Below are 26119 nucleotides of genomic sequence, written 5' to 3' on the forward strand. Positions count from 1 at the left end.
GGACATTAGTTTCAGAAAGGTCCAAATGGGTCAATAAACATCTGAACCTCGCTTTTAAATGGACAAAGGTGCATTCAACCACCATTCTGCACCTGCTGAATCTGTGATTGAAGCACTCCTTGCTGGAGTGCAGGGCTCCTGTGTAGAGCTTCATAAGGCAAGGGAGCTGAGGGTAAGCAGGGTTGCCCAATATAACATCTCTATGTCACCAATTCTGATTTTCCTATCAGGGAACAAAGTCCCATCCAGGAGCTTTCTGTACAGTCCAGAAATTTGGAAGATGTGCTCATGGTGAACCATCCCGGACCATCCCATGTTGGTATCAGTGAAATGACCTTTGTGACCTACCAACCCCTGCAAAACCATGGAGAAGTACCCCTTTTAGTTAATATACTCAGAGGCCAGGTGGTCTGGAGCCATGACTGGGATGTGAGTGCCATCTATTGCATCATCACTGTTAGGAAACACCTCGGCAGCAAAGCCATCCACTATTGCATATGATCTCCCAGGGTCACGTTCTTCCTAAGGAGACGCTGATAGATAGCATGGGCCACTTGCATCACCACAGACCCCACTGTAGATCTGCCCACCCCAAATTGTTTTGCTGCTGACCAGTAACTGTCAGGCATTGCAAACTTCCACAGTACGAATGACACTCACTTCTAAACTGTTAAAGGAGGCCTCATTTTTGTGTTGCTGCACGTCACGGCGGGTGACAGGACATCACAAAGTTCCATAAAAGCTGACTTCTGCATGCAAAAGTTCTGTACCCACTGCCAGTCATCCCAGGACTCCAAAACGATGCGGTCCCACCATCGTGCTGTTCTAATGAGTCCAAAACCGCCGCTTTATTGCCACCAATGCATCCAGGGCAGCCAGCAGCTCTGAGTTCTTGGACCGCAGTTGGGAGATTTGCTCTTCCAAACTATTGTCATCGTCATCAGCACCATTATCATACTGAACAATCACTGAGCTTTGTAACTGAAGGCAAAATTGCACAACAGCCAGTGTGGTTGCTGAAAAGATGTGTGCTATGCGTTGAAGTATTTGGGGATCCATGCTTGCGCTGTAATGCCACAGAAGGAAATGGCACGAACTACAGTTCATTTTTGCATGGTTACTGGTGCTCTGAATTCTGGGACAGTGCTTTGCATTCTGGGATTCAAACATGAAACACCCACAGGTAACCTGGTCTAAGGCACTGTGGGATAGGTAACCACAATGCACTGCTCATGCTGTCAAACTTGTACTGGGCAATGGGGGTGCAGAAACTCGACACAGAAAAAGGTGGGTCAAATTTCAAGAAGTTTTGTGGACACTTAGTTCGAATTCATAATAATGAGTTTAAGAAATTGAATGTATTAAAAATTGAATTTATCTCATAGTGTGGATGCAGACTAAGACTCACGGCTGCAGGTTTTGCATAGTGTAGATATACCTTAAGCCTTCAGAAGCTCAGCGTGATCTACTGGACTACAAACTGGAAGAACACATTGGTCTTAATGGAATATTTCCTTACTTTTGAAGACCAGAAGGTGAAATTCTTAACTCTTCCTGAAACTTGTTTAATGATGTCTCCACTGTATAAATAGTTCTGTGATGAAATCCATTCGTATTTCACTGTGGACTTTTTTTCTCTTAATAACTTAATTTAGATCTAGAGCTGCAGCTCCAAAAGAAGTCAGCTCGTAGAGCTTTTTTCCTACATTAAAATACATTCAATCACCTCTGAAAATATTTTTTCCAAAAATCATTTCAGTACCTGTCCTCTGCTCACAATTTAATAATTTTCAACTAGCACTCAAAAAGAACCATGAAGCATCCAGTTTTGCCCATTTACATATTCCTCCTGCTTAATCAGTGTTTGTTGAGGAATGAAATCATTTAAAAAAACCCTCTACATTTACAAAATATAACTTATAGTTAGTTTAAAAACAGTGGAAAAGTTATTTTGCATTAAAGCAATACATATACCATGGCATCTAGAATTCACTTAAAGGAGAGACAAAAATCTATTCTAAGCATTTGCCACTGAAAAAATTAACTGCACGCTATCAGATACAGTAAGTGGAGGCTTTTCTTTGTCTGGTTAATGAAAGAATAAAAAAGGTGGCTGACCTGGACAAAATTTTTCTGACCACCTATAGGCACCTCTTGAATGAACAGCTGAAAATTATATATTTTGCATTAAACTAAACAGATGTATACTTTTTAATCATTCCCCTCAGCCGATTCTAACCAACAGGTGCAATTTAACAGACTTGCAAGTCACTCAGACTCACCATGCTCTTTAGATAACCTTTATCACAAACATAGATCAACATGTGCCAAACTCGTTTCGTAACATTTAAAACAAAAAAGGGCAGTACCACAACTTATCATAATGTGCTGATGTTTCTCTTTAAAAATTGCTACAGTTCCCATACTCTCAAAAGGTGCAAATGCAACTGTTTTCATCCGCCAAGTCCTCGAAGCTTGATTTTCAGGTAAACTGAGCACCTGCTGCTGCCACTGCTTTTAGTCAGAGGTGCTTCTTCTCAGAACCTCTGAGACTCAGAACCTCTTTGTGGTTTAGAACATTGCTACAGAAAATAGACAGCCTTTCTCCCAAGGCACCATTCTAAGAGCAGAGATCATCGGAGAATCTAAAAATGGTCCTTGAGGTTGTTGGGAGTCATAAGCTAGAGCAGAGTACTAAAAGGGCAAAATTAAAATCTTACTCCTTTCTGCAGAGCTAAGAGAATGAGTTCTCATATGACAGTGCTCTGAGGCATTCTGCCTATACAGAATAGGCTTACACACTGCATTTCAAGAGATACTTAGTCAGGATCACCTCACCACTGGCCACATACCTGCAGATATATAGAACAGGGTGCAGAGGCCTTGACCTCTCCCCTAATCAGCCTTCCTGTCCCTTTTGAATCAAAGGCCACCTACAGCAACATCTCCCAGCCAAATAGCAGAGTACTAAAAATAATGCTGAATCTACATTCTGCCTGCCTTCTGAGTGGTTGTAATAAGGATGGAGGAAAGGCCCCCACCATCCTCCACTGAAAGCATGTGATTAAGCCTGAATTTAACTGTAGCACACCTAACTCCCAGGTGCATAACCACCACTTCATATTTATATGTGTAAGCAAAATTACTGCATAAATTATGCAGACTTTCTGAACAGCTGTATTCTCAAGCAAGTGACCCAGGTTATCCAGTCCTCTTGTATGATTAAGATGATGAAAATGCTCATAAGCTAGAAGCATAATTGTAAAGGAGGCTCACCTTCCTTGGCTGACTCATCCAGAAGTGCTTGCCAGTAACCCTTGCTTAAGTCTAAAGTGAAGTGGGTATGCCCCACTTTCTCCAATAGCTCATCTGTGTACAGCACAAATTGTTTGGGTGAGTTACAGCATTTAGCTTACAATGGTCCATGCAAAAGCGGATTTCTCTATCTGGTTTGGGAGCTAGGACTACTGGAGAAGCCCATGTGCTCTCAGAGGGGTGAATTATACCCCTCTGTAACATGTCCTTGATCGCCTTCTCTATAGCTGCTTCGGCTGAAGGAGCCGTTTGGTAGGGTTGGGCTGTGACTGAATGAGCCTCACCTGTGTTAATGGAGTGGAATACCCATTCAGTTGGTCACAGCATATCTAAAAATACCGACAATAAACCTGGCCAGGTGCTTTCATCCTTTATCTTGTTCTGTGGTTATTGGGGTTCTCTCAGAGTCTGTACGCACAGAAGTAGCACACAGAGGCTGTGTCTACATTACTACCTTCCTTTGAAGGAAGGATGGTAATGAGGCTGTTCGGAGTTTACTAATGAAGTGGTGCCATGCATAGTTTTAAACTTCGAAGTACCAGTGCGCGTCTAGCTGCTGCACTCCCACCGGAGCATCTTCGAAGTCCCCGGCACTTTGAAGTACCAGCGGGAGCGCAAAAGTAGATGCGCGCCAGTACTTCGAAGTTTAAAACTTCAGCATTGCCAAGGGGGGAATTTGCTTAATGAAGTGCTGCCTATGCATGGCAGCACTTCATTAGTAAACTCCAAACAGCCTCATTACCTTCCTTCCTTCGAAGGAAGGTGGTAATGTAGACACAGCCAGAGGCAAACTGACATTTGATAACAGCTAACAGAACACTATGCTGGTTTGAATAGGAAAAGATAATAAACCTCAACAGCTGTCAACAAGACCCATGATATCCACTAACTCAGAGCCATGCTAAATCTAATAGGACAGCCTGGTCAAAGGCAGGTCAGTCTGCCAAGATTTCTTAAGCAGCTCACTTGTCATGTATTCCAACCTTACTCTATGAAGATCCTGAGCCCTTGCCATGCTGTAATAGACTAGTTTGCTTACAATCTGGTATCATACATGGCCAGAAGTGATTTTTCAGTCAGGACATAAGAAGCATCTCTGAGAGCAGGACAGGCTATACCGCTAGTTGCCTCTCTCCATACTGAAAACTTAGCATTTATTAATACCCTTTGTTTCCTGTCTTTTAACCAGTTATCAGCCCATGAGTGGTGCTTCCCTCTTATCCCATGATAACTTACCTTACTTCAAAGCCTTTAGTGGGGGACTTTGTCAAAGGCTTTCTGGAAATCAAAGTACTCTAGGTGTAGACTAGTACTCTAGTCTCAGGGATTCATGAAGCTGCTTTGCCAAAAGACAACAGGTACTACAGGTTCAGCCTCTCTTGTCTGACACCCTTGAGACCTGACGGGTGCCAGAAGAGAGAATTTGTCAGACCATAGGAAGTCAATATTGTCTAGCACAATACCAACATTTTGACTTCTTACTGGGCTCTTAGACAACATTTGGGGTAAATTACAGCTAAATAACAGCACAGAACACTGAGAACCAGGATTGGTGGCTATAAACAAACTTTATGGGATCACAGGAAACTTGGCCATGCCCATGATACATGGTCATCCAGTTAACTAAAATTACTCTGGATTACAGACGTTACCGGTGAGAGACTTCCAGATTACAGAGGTTCAAGCTATAGTCATTAGTCATACAATTTTTATCTCTTAATTTTTCTCACATGTATCCCTTATCATTAATGGCTCAGCATTTTCTCTCTCTCCTTTAAAAATTCAGTCTCTACCCCCCAGTTACTTAATGCAAAGGTAGAGCTGGAAATCCAATTTACCCCATTCCCCATGTTGTTATGTCCTTGACGGGTTGATTTACATGTTGCACCAAAAAAATTAGCACACATTAGCCGTGTCTACACATGCACGCTACTTCGAAGTAGTGGCACTAACTTCGAAATAGCGCCCGTCACGGCTACACGCGTCGGGCGCTATTTCGAAGTTAACTTCGACATTAGGCGGCGAGACGTCAAAGTCGCTATCCTCATCAGGAGATGGGGATAGCGCCCTACTTCGACGTTCAACGTTGAAGTAGGGACCGTGTAGTCATTGTGCGTCCCGCAACTTCGAAATAGTGGGGTCCGCCATGGCAGCCATCAGCTGAGGGGTTGAGAGATGCTCTCTCTCCAGCCCCTGCGGGGCTATATGGTCACCGTGGGCAGCAGCCCTTAGCCCAGGGCTTCTGGCTGCTGCTGCGGCAGCTGGGGATCCATGCTGCAGGCACAGGGTCTGCAACCAGTTGTCGGCTCTGTGGATCTTGTGTTGTTTAGTGCAACTGTGTCTGGGAGGGGCCCTTTAAGGGAGCGGCTTGCTGTTGAGTCCGCCCTGTGACCCTGTCTGCAGCTGTGCCTGGCACCCTTATTTCGATGTGTGCTACTTTGGCGTGTAGACGTTCCCTCGCAGTGCCTATTTCGATGTGGTGCTGCACAACGTCGAAGTTGAACATCGACGTTGCCAGCCCTGGAGGATGTGTAGACGTTACTCATCAAAATAGCCTATTTCGATGTAGGCTTCACGTGTAGACATAGCCATTGATTTCACAATGAAAATAAATTATTTCATGATTCATTTTCTAAGAGGAAGAATGATCAACATGTGGGCTTAAGCTGCTTTGATTTATAAAATCAGCTGGAATGTGGGCACACCATTCTTCCAAAAATTAAGGATTTACTTCGCCAGGAAGGCAGCAAATTTAAAACTCACAGGCAATATGCTGAACAGAATACATCAACCTCTCTGAGAAATTCAACAGAAACTGCAACTTAGTATACTATCAATAACTCAGTATGGATGGAAGAATTCAAAATGAATTCTTCACAATATTAGTAAGGGTTTTGACTATGAAAAAGATTCATCTTAAATCAGAAACCTACTAAAACTGTTACCCAATGTACCAAAAAGATCAATTAAATACTTTTTCCTGAGAATCACACAACGATTTTAAAAGTTGAGTCTTAGTTTTACATTTTTCCATTCACAAACAATTTTTTGACTAAACTAATTATTTTAGATTAATTTAGAGACAAGGAGAGGGAAGCATAAAATCTCCATAAAGGTGCACATCTTTTTGTGGCTGAACTGAATACACATTCCTAACTACTTCTACAGGCAATAGTCCTAAGCAGCTGAGTGTTGCACACATACAGGAATTAAAGATACAGTGTTATATAGTTAAGAACACCACAATTACTATGCCACCCCACAGAGTCTCCAGCTTCCAGTGGTATAGATTACAGCAGAGTGACATTTTTCAGGCATTTTTATGGTACCAAAAGTATTTGTGAATTCAGGTCAAATACAATAAATAATATCAGCTAAAAATAATATCAGCTAAAAATAATCTCCCACCCAAAACACCTGTACTGAATCAAGAATTATTCACTCATTTCTAGTATTGCGTATTCCTTTAAAGTAACTGCCAAATCACAATGCTGAATCTCAAAATGACATCACTTTCATTACCGTGATCCCCTTCAATATCCACTTGAATTCCAACAAGATTTCAGTGGTTGCTTTCTCAAGAACTGGCAGAGCTAGCAGCAATTTGGAATTTCATCTTTCAAATGGCATTGGCCTCAGCTATGAGCTGTGGCAGTGTATGAGATTATTGGCTGCTAAAATTACTTCACAGTTAAAGTGAGTGTATACATTTGTGGGAAAGCAAACAAGAAAAACAATTCAGGGCTGCCTTAGGGTATAAGTACTATTGGTCCATATTTAGGGCACCAAATTCTGAATTTACACATATTAAATATAATTTATCTTTTAAAAAAGTGAAGAAAGGTTTTTATCCCTTGGGATAGTGAGTAAAAGGTCCTAAACCTAACCTGAGTGCAACTGATGTTGTGGTTTACCTAAGTCTGAGGATAGCTGGAGTAATACAGATGCTTTCCACTTCCAGGAACGTATTGTGTGAAACTCCAAAGCACTGCTTCTAAAAGTACACATGGCTAAATTAAATAAAAATTATCATATTTAAGATATGCATGACTGGAGCCATTAGGAGTACTCAGTGGATGCCACCAAAAAACAAATGTAACAGTAGGATTAATACATTTTTAAATGGTCATTATGAAAACCAGCATGGAATGCTTCACACATAGACAAACTGAAGAATATACCTGTTTTGTATGCTTCTTGCATTCACCAGCCCCTGTAAAGACTCCTGAACCTGTCTTTAAAATGCTAGTGTCAGAAGCACAGTTTAAATCAGCCCAAAGTAACACTCTTAAAATGATGATAATGATTCATTTTTCACACAGCAGGAATTGATTTTCATAAATGTTCTTTCCTGTTACTTGTGAAGACCCATCTCTATCACTCCTAAGTTTCCTTGTGTTGACATCAGGTGTAATTACAGCTAGATCTAGGTCTGGTTATCTTTTGCTTAAGTTATTATTATAGCTTGCTGCCAATCAGTTTTTTCTTCCCATTATCAGCCTCAAAGAGAATACTTTACTAAAGTGTTCTGCCAGCAAGACAGCTCCCACAATAAGGGCAACAGCATACTCTATTTCTAGACTATTATCTGTACAGAGTCCCACACAGTTTGAAGAACTCCAGCATCAATAAGGGCTTCAACCTGCAGCATGAAAAGGTTCTGAAAGAGCTCAGCGTTCCATATGTTGCAGTCCAGCAATTCTTATGTCCTTGATTCTCTTGTTTTACCACTAACTAGAAGTAACACTTATTCAATTAGGGTTTCTACCTAGACACATGGTATTGAACCAGTGAAATCACAGAAAGATAGGGTTTGCTTTCTAAAGTACTATTGCAAGAGTTACTGATTTTTGCAAATTTAATTCAAAACATTTATTTTTCTATTTAATCATGCAGATATTTTTTTTTCTTCAGTAGTCCAGAATAAATTTTTGCTGGTGCTGGACCTACAAAAAGCGAGTTAATGAATAACTAAAAGCAATAAAGCAGATTGCTGATTAGCAGAACACTCAGTGATCAGCTTTAAAAAAATAAAAAATACCCAAACATTTTATAATTAATCTATAGACTCTGCTGATAGCCAAGATTTAGACCATGGGATGGGCAAAAACTAGAAGAATGGTTAAATAAAAATCATTTTAATTTACCCTTCCAAGAGTCTAACATTTCTTAAATACTTGAAAATATTAATCAATTTTGTTATTTGCCTGAGTCACACTGGTTATATGATGAATGCATTTTCATTGTATTCCATTTATTTAAAGTATGTAAGAGAGCAACCAGAATGCACTACCAATTACAGCCCTTCTTTGTTCACAGTCTACGAGTCACACAACATATATTTCTTAAAATCATATTCCAGTTTTCCTCTTTGGCATTTACATTGCTACAGTCTGTTTACAATTGCTTTCAAAAAAAAGAACAGCTTAATATGGATGGGGAATATACTAATAATTAAGACAGTTACAGCATTCTTCCATCTGAACTTTAGATAATAATGTTTCAACATTTGTTATTTTTCTGAGCATTTAAATGAAAAAATGGAAAATTGCATCCATGGACACACAAACTTACCCTCCTCTTTGGACTGACCTTTTCACATACAGATCTTTCTTTCAACTCTGTTACAGTCCTGAGTTTCCTTCTACGTATTATATGGAATAATCACTACCATCTTGCAACCTTAAGTGAATATGCTGCTACCAGACAATACCTGGAAAGCCAACTAGAGCTATCTGAATTTACAAAAAAATATTACTCCGATACATATTTGTATTTCTTTAAAAGAGTTGTTCATATCCAAGAATATGTAAGAGAGACAGAAAAAGTTCACAGAAACAATTGACTTTTAGGCAAATGGATTGTATTTGTGCACAGAAAAAACAAAGCTGAAAGTTCAAGAGGTATCTCATCCACTTAAGGAACAGTAATATTCTCTGTAACCTACGTCTCCAATCAGAAGTTGATAACAGGTAACCAGGGATGCATTTCACTGATGATCACCTGTTCAGTTAATTCCTTTTGAGGCCCCTGACATTGGCCACTGTCAACAGACAACTAGGCTAGATGGACCTTTGGTTTGACCCAGTATGGACATTCTTATGTTCTTATATTCTTAATCAAAAGAGCTCAAATTTCAAATCTCAAAAGCTGGCAACAAATTCCCTCGGGAAAACGTTAAAGACCCAGAGAATCATTCACAGAAATATGTTCCTGAGCCATTTCAAACAACAATTTAGAGAAAACAATAATCAGCTCACAGATAACTTGCAAACAGAGAAAATCTGGAATTGTCAAAGAAACTATGGCTATGGTTACACTACAGCGCTCTGTCGACAGAACTCACTGTCAGAAGAGATTTCTGACAAAACTTCTGTCGACAGAGAGCAGCCACACACAAAAGTCAATCAGAAGAGCACCCAGCTCTGTCAACGGAGCATCTGAACTGCCTGGCTGCTCTCTCGAAAAAACAGTCACCCGGAAGCACAGCAGACAGGCCTGCCCATTGTTGTGGATGCCCTGTCTGTCGAAAGAAGGCCTTCCAGAATGTTCACAAAGCTTTTTTTGTCGACAGAATCTGTCAACTGCAGCATTATGCCTCCTGGCGTAGAGGCAAAATGTTGCCAGTGAAAGTGCTGAGTTTTGTCAACAAAATGCATTTTGTGTGGATGTTCTGCCAGTTTTGTTGACAAAACCAGGGTTTGATCAGCAAGATTCCCCAGTGTATCTGAAGCCTATTTGTTTTGAATAATACACCCTGATATGCTACAGTTACAAATAACCTAATCTACAATACTACCACTTGCCTCTTTTCTCAGTGGGTTTTCTCCTGCCTATCACTTTGCATGCTGAGCTCTAAGTAACGTGTCTTACTAATTTAAGAAAATACTAAGGAATTAAATAAGAACTCATTTAAGAGCAGATTTTATTTGGAAGAGACGTATTTTACAAATCCTTCCCAATCACACTAATTTCTTTTTATCTTTTACATTATATTATTTGTATTGTGGTATTGCTTCAGGAGACCAGTTAGAAGCCTCCCCCTTGTGCTAAGCAGTGTTTACTCACACAGTCAAATATGGTCTGTCCCAACTAATTTACAATCTAAGAATAAAATGAAAGTCCACAACTATATGCAATAAACTGACAGTCAGAGCACAAGGTAATTAGGCGATTATGGACAGGGATTCTGAACTCTGCAATACTCCTACTCTCTTCACATCTCTAACCATAACTGAGTCATGAAAAAACTACAGGGTAAATTATAAAGATATGGGCTCTGGCTGCTAGTTGCAAAATCGCCTTGGACATCCTGAGCTACGGGGAACCAACCCAGTATTACACGGTCACCCTCTGTCTGGAAAAAGACAAATTTAAGAAACAAAAGACATCTTAGATGTATGACCTAATTATAATTAAATTGAATGTGATTGAAATTGTTATGTATCCCTTAAGAAAAGATACTGCTTTTGCAAAGAACTCTTATAAGAAATACCACAATCTTTAAAAGCATTTCTGAAATAACTCTCCACTCTAATTCTTTCTAAAATTTTTGTATTCAAACAAATGGCCACTTAACACAACTAGTAGGATTCATGACAAAGCTTGAACTCGCTATGCCAAAGACCTTTAGAAGAGTGACAGAAACAGACTTTTTTCCTACAATTCCTAAAGAAAGGGCATTGCAAATAAATATACAAAATTTACAACTGCAGCTGAAATCAAACTGAATTATTACATTCATATTTTGTCTATTTTACAAAAATCAAGAGATGCAAATGATACTGGGGTTAAGTACATCGACACATTTGGAACTCCAGATAATATTAATAGTAACTTTTCTGAATTCTTGAAAATTAATCAGCAATAGGACAAAGACTTGCAAAACATCTTCTCTGAAATGTTACAAAAATAAACTGACATACAGTTATAAAATAATAATAACAATTAAGACTGTCATAGAAGAAATCTGGTATGCAAGCACACACAGAACCATCAGAGTATTCTAAACTCAACATACCTGTCACGATCTGATCTTTATTGTTAATGAGATAGTATATTAATCAAGGAAATAGGGGGTTGGTTTTGTAGCATTCCAAGGCCAAATAATTTATTCTCAGTCTCTTCAGTAAGTCAGAAATCCTGAAGGTGTATGACGTGCTGAATACTGATGTGAATATTGGATAGTATGCTGGCATCATCAGACTAGACAAGTGCATTTCAGGATGCATTTGTAGACACCAAAAAGGCTGATGAGACTAATGAACATATCACCATGTGAAGCAGCTATCTGAAAGGTTTATATCAGAGCAACAGTTTATGCAGTGCTTTGAACATACATCAGCTACACAAGTAATATTAGCACAGACAGTCTCCGACTTAGGAACAAATCGACTTATGATCCTTCATACTTATGACCAACCTCCCATTAACCCCATATTACTGTACTGTATACTTTCAAGTTGAGAACCATGTACGTTTAGTTTTTTGAACAGAGCAGGCAGTGTGGTATAAGAACTACAGCTCAGTCATGGTGGCAGCTGACATGTTGTTGCCCCGCCCCCAGTTTGGTTTGGTTTTGGTTTGGTTCTCAGTAGCATGCTGTAATTGCATGTCTGATGTTCGGCAGCAGGTTTACATTTCATTCCCTCATATATTTTCCCCTTACAGTATTTTCCGTGTTTGCTAGTGCCTGTCATGGCAAGTAACAGGAAAAGTGCTAGTGATAAGGGTGGTGAGAAAAGAAAGAGAAAAGCTATTGATTTAGAACAGAAAATAGCAATAGTGAGGCAATATGAAGGGGGTCAAACGGTGTTGCTCATGATGCATAGTTTAGACCTATCAATATCCACAATAAGAACCATAAGAAAGGATAGTGATCGCATTTGAAGCAGTGAAAGGGTCTGTGCCTATGAAATCAACAGTTGTAACAAAGAAAAGAACATGTTCTATCCATGACATGGAAAAACTCTTAGTGCTTAGTGCTTTGGATCAAATTCAAAAACGCATGCCATTGAGCCTCAAGATGATACAGGCTAAGCCTCGTAGTCTTTTTGAAGACGTGAAGAAAAAGGAGGGGTCTCACTATGACCAAACTTTCAGTGCCAGCCGTGGTTGGTTCAACTGTTTCAAGAGTTATGCAAACTTTCACAATGTGAAAGTAAGCGGGGAGGCAGACAGTGCTGATCCAAAAGCAGCAGAAACTTTCATAGAAGAATTGGATGAGCTGATAAAAGAGGAAAGTTATTTTCCAGAACAGATATTTAATGTCAATGAGACAGGACTCTTTTGGAAGAAAATGCCTGACCGTATGTACGTACATGAGGAGGCCAAAAAACTATGCCTGGTTTAAGGCTTTCAAAGACCGTGTAACAGTCTTGTTAGGAGGGAATATTTTTGGGTATAAACTGAAACCCTTCTTGATTTATCACCCTGAAAATCCAAGAGTCTTTAAGAATATCATCAAGTCTACTTTACCAGTCCATTATCGCTTTAATAAGAAAGCATGGATGACACTTGCACTTTTTGAAGCTTGGTTCATGAACTGTTTCATCCCTGAGATCAAGGCACATTTTCTGGAGAAAGGAATTCCTTTCAAAATTTTGCTTATATTGGATTATGCTCCAGGTCACCCTCAACACCTAAATGACTTACAGCCCAATGTTAAAGTGGTATTTCTGCCTCCCCACACCACATCTATTCTCCAACCCATGGACCAGGGGGCTACAGCTGCTTTCAAAGCATATTATCTTTGCAACATATTTGCAAAGGCAATAGCTGCCATAGAATGTGAAAATGCCAGAACATTACGTGAATTTTGGAAAGAATACAACATTCTGCATGGCATAGGAACATTGCTGCTGGGTAGGAGGAAGTCACTCAACAATGTATGAATGGCATATAGAAATAAATCCTAAAAAGCTATGTCAACAGTTTTAAAGTCTTTGAAAAACAAAAGGCACTAGAAGAAATTTCCAATAAAATTGTACAGCTGGAGAAAGAAGTGGATCTGGAAGTAGCTAATGATGACATATGCCAGCTGGGTGAGTCTGTTGGGGAGGAGCTGAGCAATGAAGATGTAAAGGAGATGGAGGCAGAGAGGGTAACAGAGCAAGAGAGAGACAAAATGCTGAAGAAGCAGGCGCCCCCCAAAAATTTGTGATGAAAGAAATGGCTGCAGCCTTCAGCAAAATAAACGAAGGGATGCACATTTGAAAAAACAGACCCTAATGTTGCAAGATACTCGATAGTGGATCATTTAATTCAGGGCACACTGGCTTGTTATAAAAATTTTATAATGAGCAGAAAAAACAAACTGTTTGGTCCAAAATGGATATTTATTTGAAGAAAACCCCCAGCACTGCTTTCAACTCCACTGAACCATGCCTTCTACATGCAAAGGCACTGCTGAAGTAGAATATGAATCTGCTGTTGGTGACAATGTTCCTGTAGTATTGTCACCTACCTCCTCCAATTCCTCATCCAATTAATTCAATTAATTCACCTTCATAATTATCAATCAAAGTGTGCACGACAATATCGGGAATAAAGGTAAAGTTTATGTAAAGTATCATTTACACTATTTTATTTACAACATTTACATCACATTATTTACATTACTGTGCTGTATTGCGTTGTGTTCTGTATTTCATGTTCATTTCATGTTTGTCAGTTTCAGTTTGCTGTCACTGCAGTTGATTTGTTTTGTGTTTCATGTGTTTCTGACCTCAGTGTTTCTTTTTTTTCTTGTTGATTTTTGTTTCATAGGTGCTTTGTTACATTTGGAGTGCTAGTGAATTAATATTATAAACATTACAGGTAGTGGGCAGTTGATAGCTACCTGTAAAAAGGTATTTCAGATTTACGACCAAATCAGGTTACAACCAGGTGTTTGGAACATAACCCATTTGTAAGTCAGTGACTATCTGTACTACTGTTACTCCACTATAGCCATATCTGGTGTGTCTTGTGATTTTTCAAAACTTTTGCATAGAGGTCAAACACAGCCTCATTTAGCCCCTAATCACAATGGTGACTGTGTAATTTTGATGCTAACTCCCTCAGTTTTTATTTAAGCTAATATCCCATTGATTTCAATGGCAATGTTGCCTAAGACAGCACTATGTAAGGATGGGAAACAATAGGCAAAGCAATTAGTGGTATCAAGCAGATTCACAGAAGGATGAAAAGACAAAAAGCAGACCTTTTTCAACTTTGATATCTACAATATTTTGGCTATGTCTACACTAGCCCCCCAGACCGTTCAAAAGAGGGATGCTAATGAGACACTTCAGGATATGCGAATGAGGCACTGCAATGAATATGCAGCACCTCATTAGCATAATGGCAGCCGCAGCACTTCGGAAGTGCTGCTTTTGATTGCACGCAGCTCGTCTACACAGGGTCCTTTTCGAAAGGACCCTGCACACTTCGAAATCCCCTTATTCCTATTTGGTTATAGAAATAAGGGGATTTCAAAGTGTGCAGGGTCCTTTTGAAAAGGACACCGTGTAGACGAGTCATGCGCTGTCAAAAGTGGCACTTTCAAAGTGCTGTGGCCGTTATGCTAATAAGGAGCTCTATATTCACTGCAGCACCTCATTAGCTTATACCAAAGTGTCTCCTTAGCATCCCCCTTTTGAAAGCGATGCGGGGGAGCTGTGGCTGTGTCTCCACTACAAAAATAACTTGGAAGTTGCTTACTTCGAAATACAGACTTTGAAGCTGAGTGTCTACACACACCCTACTTTGAAGTTAAACTTAGAAGTAGGGCACTACTCCCTTCCCGGGAATGGAGTAAGGACTTCGAAGTTGGGCTCCCTTACTTCAAAGTTAACTTCAAAGTAAGGGAAAATGTGTGTAGACTCTCTGCTGGCTACTTCGAAGTAGCACCTAACTTCAAAGTTAGTTCCTAGTGTAGATGCACCCTGTAAATAGCAAATCCTAAAGCAATAGAGATTGAGAAAGACTTTAAAACAGTATCCATGAATGTTTCCAACCTGTCAAGTGAGCTGCTACGTTATGACTAGTAAAATCTCCTAAATTAGGGTTGGACAAGTGAAACAACTGTTCAGTTATAGTGACAATAAAGAAAACGTCCAAAATCCTTAGCTGAAATTCAAAGGGACTTTTGTGCTAGCCTTGCAAGGCTGGAAGAAAGACTTCAATCACTCTCCCCTTCCCAGAGACATTCAGAATATTATCCTTTCCATTCTCAGGAAGACTAAGTAGAAAAGCACTCTGTAAATCTGACAGGAAAGCTCACAGAACCTAAAAACCTTGCACATTTTTTCTGCATTTGAAATCAACACAAGTTAAGATTCCAGTTGTGCCAAGGAATGCACACAGATGAATTCTTGCACCAGTGGGTAGCCTCAATGGCATTCTACACCAGTTCAAGGATCCACCCTCACACATCACTGCAGAAGTCAGCCTATGTTATTATCACATTACCCCAGGAACGACATAGAGGACACATGGATACCCTTCTAACTCCATTGGAGCTATCTACAGCAGCTGGGGATTTGGCCCACCAAGTTTAAGAACACACAAGAGAGCCACACACATACTCATACATATTTCAAAGGGATCTTTGTTCTTCAGTAGATTAGCAGCCATTATTTAAATGCTGACGGGGGTCTAATGCACCATATCTCACAATGTATTCTTAAACACTTGCCAATTTATCCAACTTGTTATGGACTTGGAACAGTTTTCTGTAACTGCTTCAAAACACCATAGCTGCGTCTACACGTGCACGCTACTTCGAAGTAGCGGCACCAACTTCGAAATAGCGCCCGTCGCGTCTACACGCGTCAGGCGCTATTTCGAAGTTAACTTCGACGTTAGGCGGTGAGACGTCGAAGTCGCTAACCTCATGAGGAGATAGGAATAGCGCCCTACTTCGACGTTCAACGTCGAAGTAGGGACCGTGTAGACGATCCGCGTCCCGCAACGTCGAAATTGCTGGGTCCTCCATGGCGGCCATCAGCTGGGGGGTTGAGAGATGCTCTCTCTCCAGCCCCTGCGGGGCTCTATGGTCACCATGGGCAGCAGCCCTTAGCCCAGGGCTTCTGGCTGCTTCTGCGGCAGCTGGGGATCTATGCTGCAGGCACAGGGTCTGCAACCAGTTGTGAGCTCTGTGTATCTTGTGTTGTTTAGTGCAACTGTGTCTGGGAGGGGCCCTTTAAGGGAGCGGCTGGCTGTTGAGTCCGCCCTGTGACCCTGTCTGCAGCTGTGCCTGGCCATCCCTATTTCGATGTGTGCTACTTTGACGTGTAGACGTTCCCTCGCTGCGCCTATTTCGATGTTGGGCTGAGCAACGTCGAAGTTGAACATCGACTTTGCCGGCCCTGGAGGACGTGTAGACGTTATTCATCGAAATAGACTATTTCGATGTCGCAACATCGAAATAAGCTATTTCGATGTTGGCTGCACGTGTAGACGTAGCCCATATAATAAAATAATCCATTTCTCAGCTGCAGTATAAAACTGGCAAGTTCCAAATTTTGCCAGTTTTGACACATCAGCACAACTCACTATGTTTAAGGGCTGCAAAATCTTCCCTTATGTAGTAGTATCTAGAGATCTGACAACACTGACCTTATCGAGAAAGATGAAAATTTTGGCTGCATTTCCAACTGCGTATGAGAAATAAGCCCCCATTGCTTGTTTGTAAAATTCCTGTGAAAGATGTGCTTTGTGCATTATTAACAAGTTCTAAACTAAGCACGGGACCCATCTCAAACTCCTGACAAATAAACACAGTATTACTCAGCACAAATCTTTTCATTTACATATCATATTCTTGTAGCACAATTATTCTGGGCAGCACATCTAAGATTCCCTCAGTATGATCTCTTAAACAGCTGTTATGAAGAGAAAAGTACTCTAAATTCGCTGTGAAAGAACTTACTACTACATTAGTGGAAATGCAAAGAGTCTGATTCTCCCACTCTTACACTTACACATATAATCTTATTGACCTTAATGATACTATTGCTGTAAGTACTACAAAAATACAAGGAGTAAATGGGTACAATCAAGTCATTAATATTACACTATTAATTTATTACTTTAGGGAAGGGTGCAAATTAAATCATAATAGCATTAAATGACTTGCAGCAGTGAGTCATTCTGTTTAAATCACAGATGGGTTCCACCCCAGATAATACCTCTAGGCTTTGGGGAAACTCAGATCCAATTCCAAAATCAGCTGTTTCACTTTACTACATGCACATTTACTACATGACCAACTTAAATTAACCGAACCGACCTTTAGTGTTCTTGCATATGGCTGCCAGAATTCGATTTCCTTGCCCACACGTTCCATGGTCAGGTACACAGACTCCTTCAGAAATGACCCATTGATAACACCTTGAGGTCTCACAAGGAATAGCTTCTACTAAGTGTGGACAACCCTGGGAATTACCAATCGGTTCCATAACAATGTGCCTTTGTCTCATTCTAAAGCCTACAAAGAGAGAACAGAGAAATTTTTATCATCAGTATTAAGATGGATATTTTGCCCCCAAAAGTTGCTATATAGGGCAAGTGGTATTCTACAGCATTTCAAATATATTCTTTACAAAAACTCATATGGTCTTCTAAATATTTACAATCTCACTATTCTTGTACAGGCAATCCTGTTGGCTTCAAAATGGACAGAATTTATCTCTAAACATTTACAATTTTGTTTCTGAAAACACAATGTTAGTTGCAGAATTCCAGAAGCCCTGGCGTACCCCAACTCCCACCCCCAACCCTTTCCACTGCTATTTGCTACCATACATGACTTTTCATCATACTTGGATGCAAAATGTGTCCAAATACATGGACTTAAAGTAAGAGGTATATATTGTCATCATGTCATATAATTTTTAAAGATAAAGAAGTCCTAACAAGCAATTCAATATGTAAACCACAGCTAACCTCCTTCTGGGAATCTGAGAGTAAAAAATCTTGTTCTGATATACAAAAGACTAGTTTCTGAGAAATAATTACTCTGCTTTACAAATGCATACAATTCACTTTAAAACACCCCCTAAATAACATCCTTTTAAAGAGACACTCAAATATAAAGTTTAAGAAAGTTACAATATGCAAGCCTCTTCAGCATGGCTTTCTTTTGGATGTTATATAGACAAGCTATACCCATAGTTTGAGTTACTGAATTTACGACAGCGTTCAGTCATTCTGCACCACGCAACAATCTCATTAAGTCTCATTTACTCAGACTATTTGGATGAAGCAAATTGGTATCTAGGTGGAAATCTTCTACAGAAAACTTGGCGCGGCAGAAAGTAGGGCTGGTGGTTTACAAAACAGCAGACTTTGTCGGAGTCTTTATTACACAACATCCCAAACAAAGGACATGGCAGAGAGCATGACTGCTGGCCACAAAATGCCATGGCCAAAAACCAAAACATGCCAAAGAACTCTGACCTCATTTTGCTTCACTGGTTGTTTTTAACAGTTTCCAACAAGCAAAAAGAAATAGTTTTCAATTTTACACACATTTCCATTTTTGAAAAAAGTGCCATTTTGACCTGTTTTACTTGACAAATTCAGACCAACTCTAACCAACTGAGAAAACTCAGTTTATGAAAATTCAACTTGCTGAAAACACTGGGCAACACGGACATTTTTAAATGAGGAGATGTGCTTGTTGGCATGTGTCCTGATGGCCATTTCATGAAATACCTGTCACAGAGAATACACCTGGAAACTAAAGGGGTGGCTCTTTACTGTACACTGCCACAGCACAGAACTCGCAGTCCAGGGGTGAGTGAGGCTGAGGTGGCTTCAAACTCCCTTTGCATCCTCCCACGTAATTTAGACAACCCTTTATGTCTGCCTAAATTGCAGCAGCTTCCCCAGGCTTCCCTATAAGTCTCAGAACTGCCTGGAATCACCACACTGCTGATGCTGCAACTCTGGGCTTGAGGTTTTCCTCCTGCCTTTCAGCTCCACACCCAGCACATCCTTTACATCAGGACTTTTGAGAAGGTGTAGAGATCTTGTATGCCTCTCTAGCTATTCTACCCAACACAGAGGGGCTGGAGTAGGTATGAGGACCTTACCCTATTTTTCAAGAACAACAGCCGACATCGAAGGCCACATTCTACCCTAGAATCCATCTGTAGGTTCCAGCTTATATCAGATGAATTCAATAGGAAACCACATTTGGATCCAACTGCTTTTATATTCCTATCATAACATGCTGGCATTAACTTAATTCAGACCTAATTACAAGCTGTTGCATGCAAGAGAATCGGTTAGCTTCACCTTTTCTTCCCTGGTGATCCTGGCAGTTTTCATGAACACAGGGTCCCCATGAAGACCAGGAGGAAAGCAGGCAGTCAGAAGAACATGGAACGTTGCACAGCTGGGAGGAAGAGGGAGCAGGACCAACACACAACTTCTTGTCAACCGGTCTAATGACTAAAGAGAAAAAAAAGTTATGGACTCTTGTTTCATTCATTCAAACTTCTTGGAGCTTCTGGATTTTACATGGACATTTGCTCTCTGAAGGAAACCCAATCTTCTACACCCTAATTAAGCAATAAAAATTATCCACTTGACCAAAGCATTCAATGTTCTAAAGCAAAGTATTTAAACATCGCTTAAGACCATCCCCGTACAACAAATCGGTGACATGCTGGGTTAATGTTAAGCACGTGCTTAAGGACTTCCCTGCTAGGACTGGACTGCTGAATCAGGATACCAACTGCATTTTCTCCCTGAAAAGTTATTACGTGAAAGTGAAACATCTTACTCAGCAGATCCATGACCTGTAAACATTCAGGTCAGAACTGCTTGCTACTGATGGGGGAAAAATGTATTTGCTACTTTTTACTGCCATTAATACTGCAGAGCCCAGAGGTGATGAGGCACTTTAATTAAATTCCTCTTTGGCTCACGTACCACACTGGTTTAATTATATTCCAACTGTAGATCCAAACCTTGCCCTCATTCACACCAGCAATATTGTAGATCTCCATGGCTGTCCATCATGAAAAGACCACACCATAGCATCATACTAAGCCAGTATGGCCCCAGTCCATCTCTTTATACACAATATATTCAATGAAGGGACCATGGGATGGATTGGAAAAGTGTTTCCAAAACTATGCACTGTGTGTGTTAGCAATCACTCATTGCTTCTTCCTGCTCTTCTACCCTTTTATGTTTAGTCCCAGCAAACAGGGTTTTCCTCATGCCAGTACTTTAAGTTCAGATGCAGGAACATTAAGCAGCAGCTTAGCTTTTGACTCATGGATTCATAACTCATATACCTCTTGCTCCTCAGGCACTCTACAGAATAACTGTACTATTAAATGGCAATAGCTGAAATTTAATTCAAATCTAATGGAAGATACTACTTATGTAAAAAGACTGCTTTCTGGACAATATTGCCTTTGACATATTCATTTAGGAACTACACCAAGCTGGCAGGAATCCAATTCACCTTACTGCTAAAGTAAATAGTCCTTTCCTACAGATTGCAAAAGTCAAATGACAGGAAGGGTAAGATAAATATAAGAACTTTAACCATAAGGCTATTTTTGTTTTTTGTTATCAAGAGGCTTCCTGCATTACTTAATATCCCCTCAGCATTAGAGTTAGAAAATAATTTATCATTTTTGTAACTCACTGACAGAAAAGAAAGCAAATTGGGTTTAGGGCACAGCATCAACATTAAGAATTAAGTCACATCCCATTGTATTATCACTGTTCCATTACAGCCATGTTGTGCGTCTCTTGAAATTATTTTCAAATAAAAATGGTAGCATTCATGCATACCTTTGAAGTATGAATATATAATTTCTAAAAATAACTTGATGATTTACAAAACAGGCTATAGTCAAATGTCAGAAAGGCCTCCAAATTTCTGCCAGTAGAGACCATACCTTGCGTAGACTAAAATTTTTAACGAAGTATTTCAGAAATAACAATAAGGAACAGGCTGAATTAATAAACACATCTGACAATATTAAAGGAACTAAGTCATTTCAACTAAACACAGAGCTGCAAAATCCCTGCTTCTGTTACCACATAAAAGCCACGTGAACTCTAACAGAGAACTGACCATCTGCAAGACTTCCATCATTTGTCTACAGCAACGAAGGGTCCTGTGGCACCTTATAGACTAACAGAAAAGTTTTGAGCATGAGCTTTCGTGAGCACAGACTTGAAGTGAGTCTGTGCTCACGAAAGCTCATGCTCAAAACTTTTCTGTTAGTCTATAAGGTGCCACAGGACCCTTCGTTGCTGTTACAGATCCAGACTAACACGGCTACCCCTCTGATACTTGACATCATTTGTCTAGTCACCTAATTGATAGGCAACCCTAGCTCAGAGGTGGTTGCACTAGTTCTAGGATATTCATTGGCCTTACTCTGAGTTCCAGAATGGTATTTATCTTTATTATTTTGACTATCTACATAGTATATACATAGTATTTCTTTAAAACTATAGCAGGCTAACAGGTACAAAGGAGATAGGTAAAGGTCTGCAGTAAAGCAGAGAAAAAGAAGTTTAATATGTTAATGGATAATGCTGTTTTGCTTATTCTAGAAGTTCTTTGTTTAGTGTTGTAACAAGTGTCTCTTTCTGCAATTCTTTTTATTGCCAGCTGGCATATCTCAAACATGCAGCCTTCTATAAGGCAGAAATAGTTCATCCCAGATCAAGGGTGATCTTTTGTACAAAAGGGTGATTGGGAGAGAATTCAGCATATTGCTGTTAAAAATGGACAGAGATGCTAGACCTTTATGTACTAGAAGGGACAGGGTTTCTTGTGCCTTCTAACTTGTTTGATAATTGAACTTGTACCGTAAATAGAGCATTTATTTAGCTTGGGAATAAACAGCGTCAGCTACTTTTCTATCAGCTATCTATTTTTCCTTTCAGATTTTGGAGTGGAGGAGGTGGAAAGCCTCTGAATCAAATATCAGCCTCTTTACTAAATTTGTTCATATTCTTAAAAATCCTACATTCTTCTGGGTCTGTGAAATATGCCTGAAAACTCAGTTGAATGAAAATCTCATAACTCTCAGAAACATTGCACAGTTCTATAGCAGTGACTTAGATATAGTCATACGGATGCAGTGAGTTTCAACTATTTAAATTCACACATGGAAATGAGACAAAGAACAGTGTTAACCAGTCACAGAATGAATACACATGACTGCACCCTGACTGCACTAAACTATTTTTCACTCCTTCCTGGGGGTAAATAATATTTTCTCTGGGACCTTTAACTTCATCCCCCTTAAGATTGGTTAGTTTAAAATGAGTAACTAAGTATTTCAAAAATCCATGGCCAGAACAGAGATGCTTTTCAGTATGTCTGACAAGCCTATTCTGAACACAAATTACAATGTCACAGCATCATAATGTAGTATTTAAGGTAGTTAGAAATAAATGAAGGCAATTTGTCACAATACGTGGTTGGCTGGTGGACCATGGAAAGGTTTACATTTAGCAATGTGGGCCAAGGGCCAAAAAGTTTGAGCACCACTGCCTTAGTCAAAAGTCACATTTCAAGCAATACATCTTAATATTCAGCACAACAGAAGTCAATATATATTTAGTGTTTGGCAGAACCATTCAGAGTTAATTATTACGAGAGTCCAAGATAGCGGTAGTATCCATTTTTAGAAGTTGCTGTTGGTGGTGTCAGAAAATATAGGCCCGTGGCTCTTATTTCAGTGCTACAGGAGATTAGCTGAGACAATTATTCAAAGGTGAATTACAGTATAAAATGCCTAAACAATCATACAATAGGAATAAGTCATCACATCAATACATACGTTTACAGCCTGAAAGACTTGGTGTGATAAATGGAAGGGGTACTACCATTCTTTGGACACCCCAGACATTCAGTTACTAAATTGCCTGTAAGTGTTAAACCCACAGGCAGTAGGGTCCTAGTGAGTCTCCAGGAATGCTAGAGAAGAAGGAAATGTTGGCAGGAAGCCAGGAAAGCCAATGTAAACAGAGGGTGAGATTTGAATTGGAAGAGTGATCTTCCTGTGGCAATCTTTGGCTATGACCACACAGTAAAGTTATTTTGAGATAACAGCCATTATTCTGAAATAACTTTGTGAGCGTCTACACTACACACACATTATTTTGAAATAAATTCGAAATAGCAAATGCGTTATTTCAAATTTTGTAAACCTCATTGCAGGAAGAATAACACCTATTTTGAAATAGCTATTTTGAAATCGGCACTGTTAAGACATGGAGTAGCACTATTTCAAAATAAGCCACTATGGCACCCAATGGCACTATTTCAAAATAGGCACTGTGTGTCCAGACATACTATTTCAAAATACATTCTTGTGTATAGCTGTGTTATTTTGAAATAAGCTATTTTAGCGTAGCTATTCCAAAATGGATTATTTCAAAAGAAAGCTGCTGTGTAGACATAGCCTTTGTGTGTGACCAGATGGAGCTGGGAGACAGGAGTTAAGGCACGAAAACAGGCATGGAATATTCAGTGACATCCATGCCTAGGGAAAGACTAGATCTGGAAATTACAGGTATGTAAGTAAAACAGGGAATATTTAGTCAAAAGCAATCCGTTTTTTACTTTTTTTATTTTTTTTTTTATTTTTGGGTTTGTTAGACTTCTCTGTGCTGAGCACACCTCTCCCTCTCTTTCACACACTGTAACTTTTAAACTGAATCCCAGGGCAGGAATTCTCTGTGTTTCTAATCTGCCTTTTTTCAATTGCTCTGTAAGGCCTAGCAACCATGTATGCTTTACCACCTTTATCTTGTTTTGTTAATTAAATCCCCTTTTTTAAGATTAAGATCTGACCCCTGTGTTCTAGAAAGCAGAAGGCTGTGTGCACATATGCCTGAGATGGCAAGATCAGCTATTAGGAAAGCTTTTTCAAGCTCTCTCCAGGGGTGGGTAAACAACTTGAGGGTACTCCACAGGGAGACATTGCAAGTGGATCTTCTTGGGCAATCAGAGGATTTTTTTTTTTGGGGTGGTGTCAGCATATCATGTAAAGTTAAGAAATCTATGATCTTGGGGAGTTTTTAAGCAGAGGCCTTTAATGGCAAAGTATTTTTAAAGTCACTTGTGGGCCCCCACCATCTGTACTTAAGGTGCCAGAATGGGGAACAGCCTTGACATTGGATTTTCATACTGACAAAACAGTGTGCAAAGTGTAACTGGATCACCTTTATTCAGTTTAGAAATGCCTCTGATACTAGCTGCTCACATAAGACTGTTAAGGAAACCTGTTGCATCTTGTTTCTGATAGACAGGGACTTTTTCTACATCAAAAAAACAAATTAGAAGCCACAAGATAGGAAGTAAATTTCCATTAACATTTAAAAACTATTTCACAGTATAAACAAAAGGCTAATCTCAGCATGGAAAGAAGTTAATAGGTTGCTAGAAGCAATGGAGATTCAGCATATTTAGGAATAATCAGGAAGTCGTGCTACATGAATTAACTGACAGTATAAACATTTCAGAGCAGAAATAGTGTCCTCTGTTGTTTCTACACCTCTTAGTATGATGTGGCCCCAATCCTTTTTGGTGCATCTCAGTGCTATGACAACACAAATTTATCTGAAAACATTTACTGAGGAGCATAATGCTTATTTTTGTAACTACTATTAGTGGCCAACAAAAGGTAGGAGGGATGCATTTGAGAATCTATTGGTAGAGTCTTAATGGAGCAGGAGTACTGGGGACCAATAAAGGTGGTCATGGGAAGAGAATATACAAGTTGTTCGTATGTTGCTGTTGAATGGTTAGCAAAAAGCAAGTGTCACAGGATACTTGAAGGCTTTGAGAAAACACTACAATGTACTTGGAAATCACACTGCAAGGAAAACCATTAAGAAAAAAAAAGGAAAGGGAATGCAAAAATTTTGGATAAGCTTCAGAAAGGCTCTGAACCAAACCTTGTAACAGTGGTAAATTAGCCACTAAGTTTCAAATTAGGATATTCTTCTGCAAAGTAAATCTTAATTTTTCATGACTGTCCTTTGCTCTGTGGATGTTCCTGTTTGAACAACAAAGAGAAATAAAATGCCCTCTACGTGTACATCCCCAAAGGGATAAAAATTAGGTAAGTCATCCTTAACACTTATCATGAGGCTGTGAATGAGTTTTACATAAATGGCCCTAAAATATAAATACCCACACTTCATATTTTAGACTTCATAGATAAGAAACTTAACTGAAAATCTACTATGTCATGCAAATTGATCTGGTGCAGTGACTATAACACATAACAACATCAATAACCATGGGCTCAGTGCCCGTTGGTATCCGATGCCTCTCTCACTATTTCCTTCCATCTTTCCCTATTCAGTGCAGAGTGGCTTAGTTTCTGTAGACTAGCTCCGCACCAATCTACTACATCATCTATCCATTCTCTGTGGGGTCTGCCTCTCCTATTTGAACCATCCATTATGCCGAATACTAGGGTCTTGATTTTTCGTTCATCATTCATTCTGCAAATATGTGCAAACAGTTGTAGCTTCTGTTTTATAACCTTCTGCAGCAGGTTCTCTTTCGGCTGTGTCTTCCTATGTAATTCCTCATTGGTGACCTTTTGCATCCATCCTATTCTCAGAATCTTTCTATAACAACTCGTTCAAATGCCAATATTCTTCTTTTCAACTCTTTCATTATCACCCATGTCTCACATCCGTACAACATGCTGCTGAATACACACGTTTTCAAGACACTCAGCTTCATTCTTAAACTAATTGCTTTGCTTTTCCAGATCTTATCAATCACCTTCAAACTCGCTCTTGCCTT

The 26119-nt window shown here is 39.7% G+C and overlaps 1 protein-coding gene across 1 annotated transcript in view; it reads right to left on the minus strand.

Annotated features, from left to right (window-relative positions):
• Window positions 1-26119, minus strand: part of THSD7B (thrombospondin type 1 domain containing 7B) — a 440276-nt gene that overhangs the window by 289670 nt on the left and 124487 nt on the right. The window contains exons 5-6 of the mRNA XM_075001414.1: window positions 19603-19758; window positions 17591-17788 (exon numbers count right to left, since the gene is read on the minus strand). Coding sequence (XP_074857515.1) covers window positions 17591-17788; window positions 19603-19758 — 354 coding nt within the window. The remainder of the gene's footprint in view (window positions 1-17590; window positions 17789-19602; window positions 19759-26119) is intronic.

This window comes from Carettochelys insculpta, chromosome 8 (genome assembly GCF_033958435.1).
Source record: "Carettochelys insculpta isolate YL-2023 chromosome 8, ASM3395843v1, whole genome shotgun sequence".
In the NCBI taxonomy this organism is placed as follows: domain Eukaryota; kingdom Metazoa; phylum Chordata; order Testudines; family Carettochelyidae; genus Carettochelys; species Carettochelys insculpta.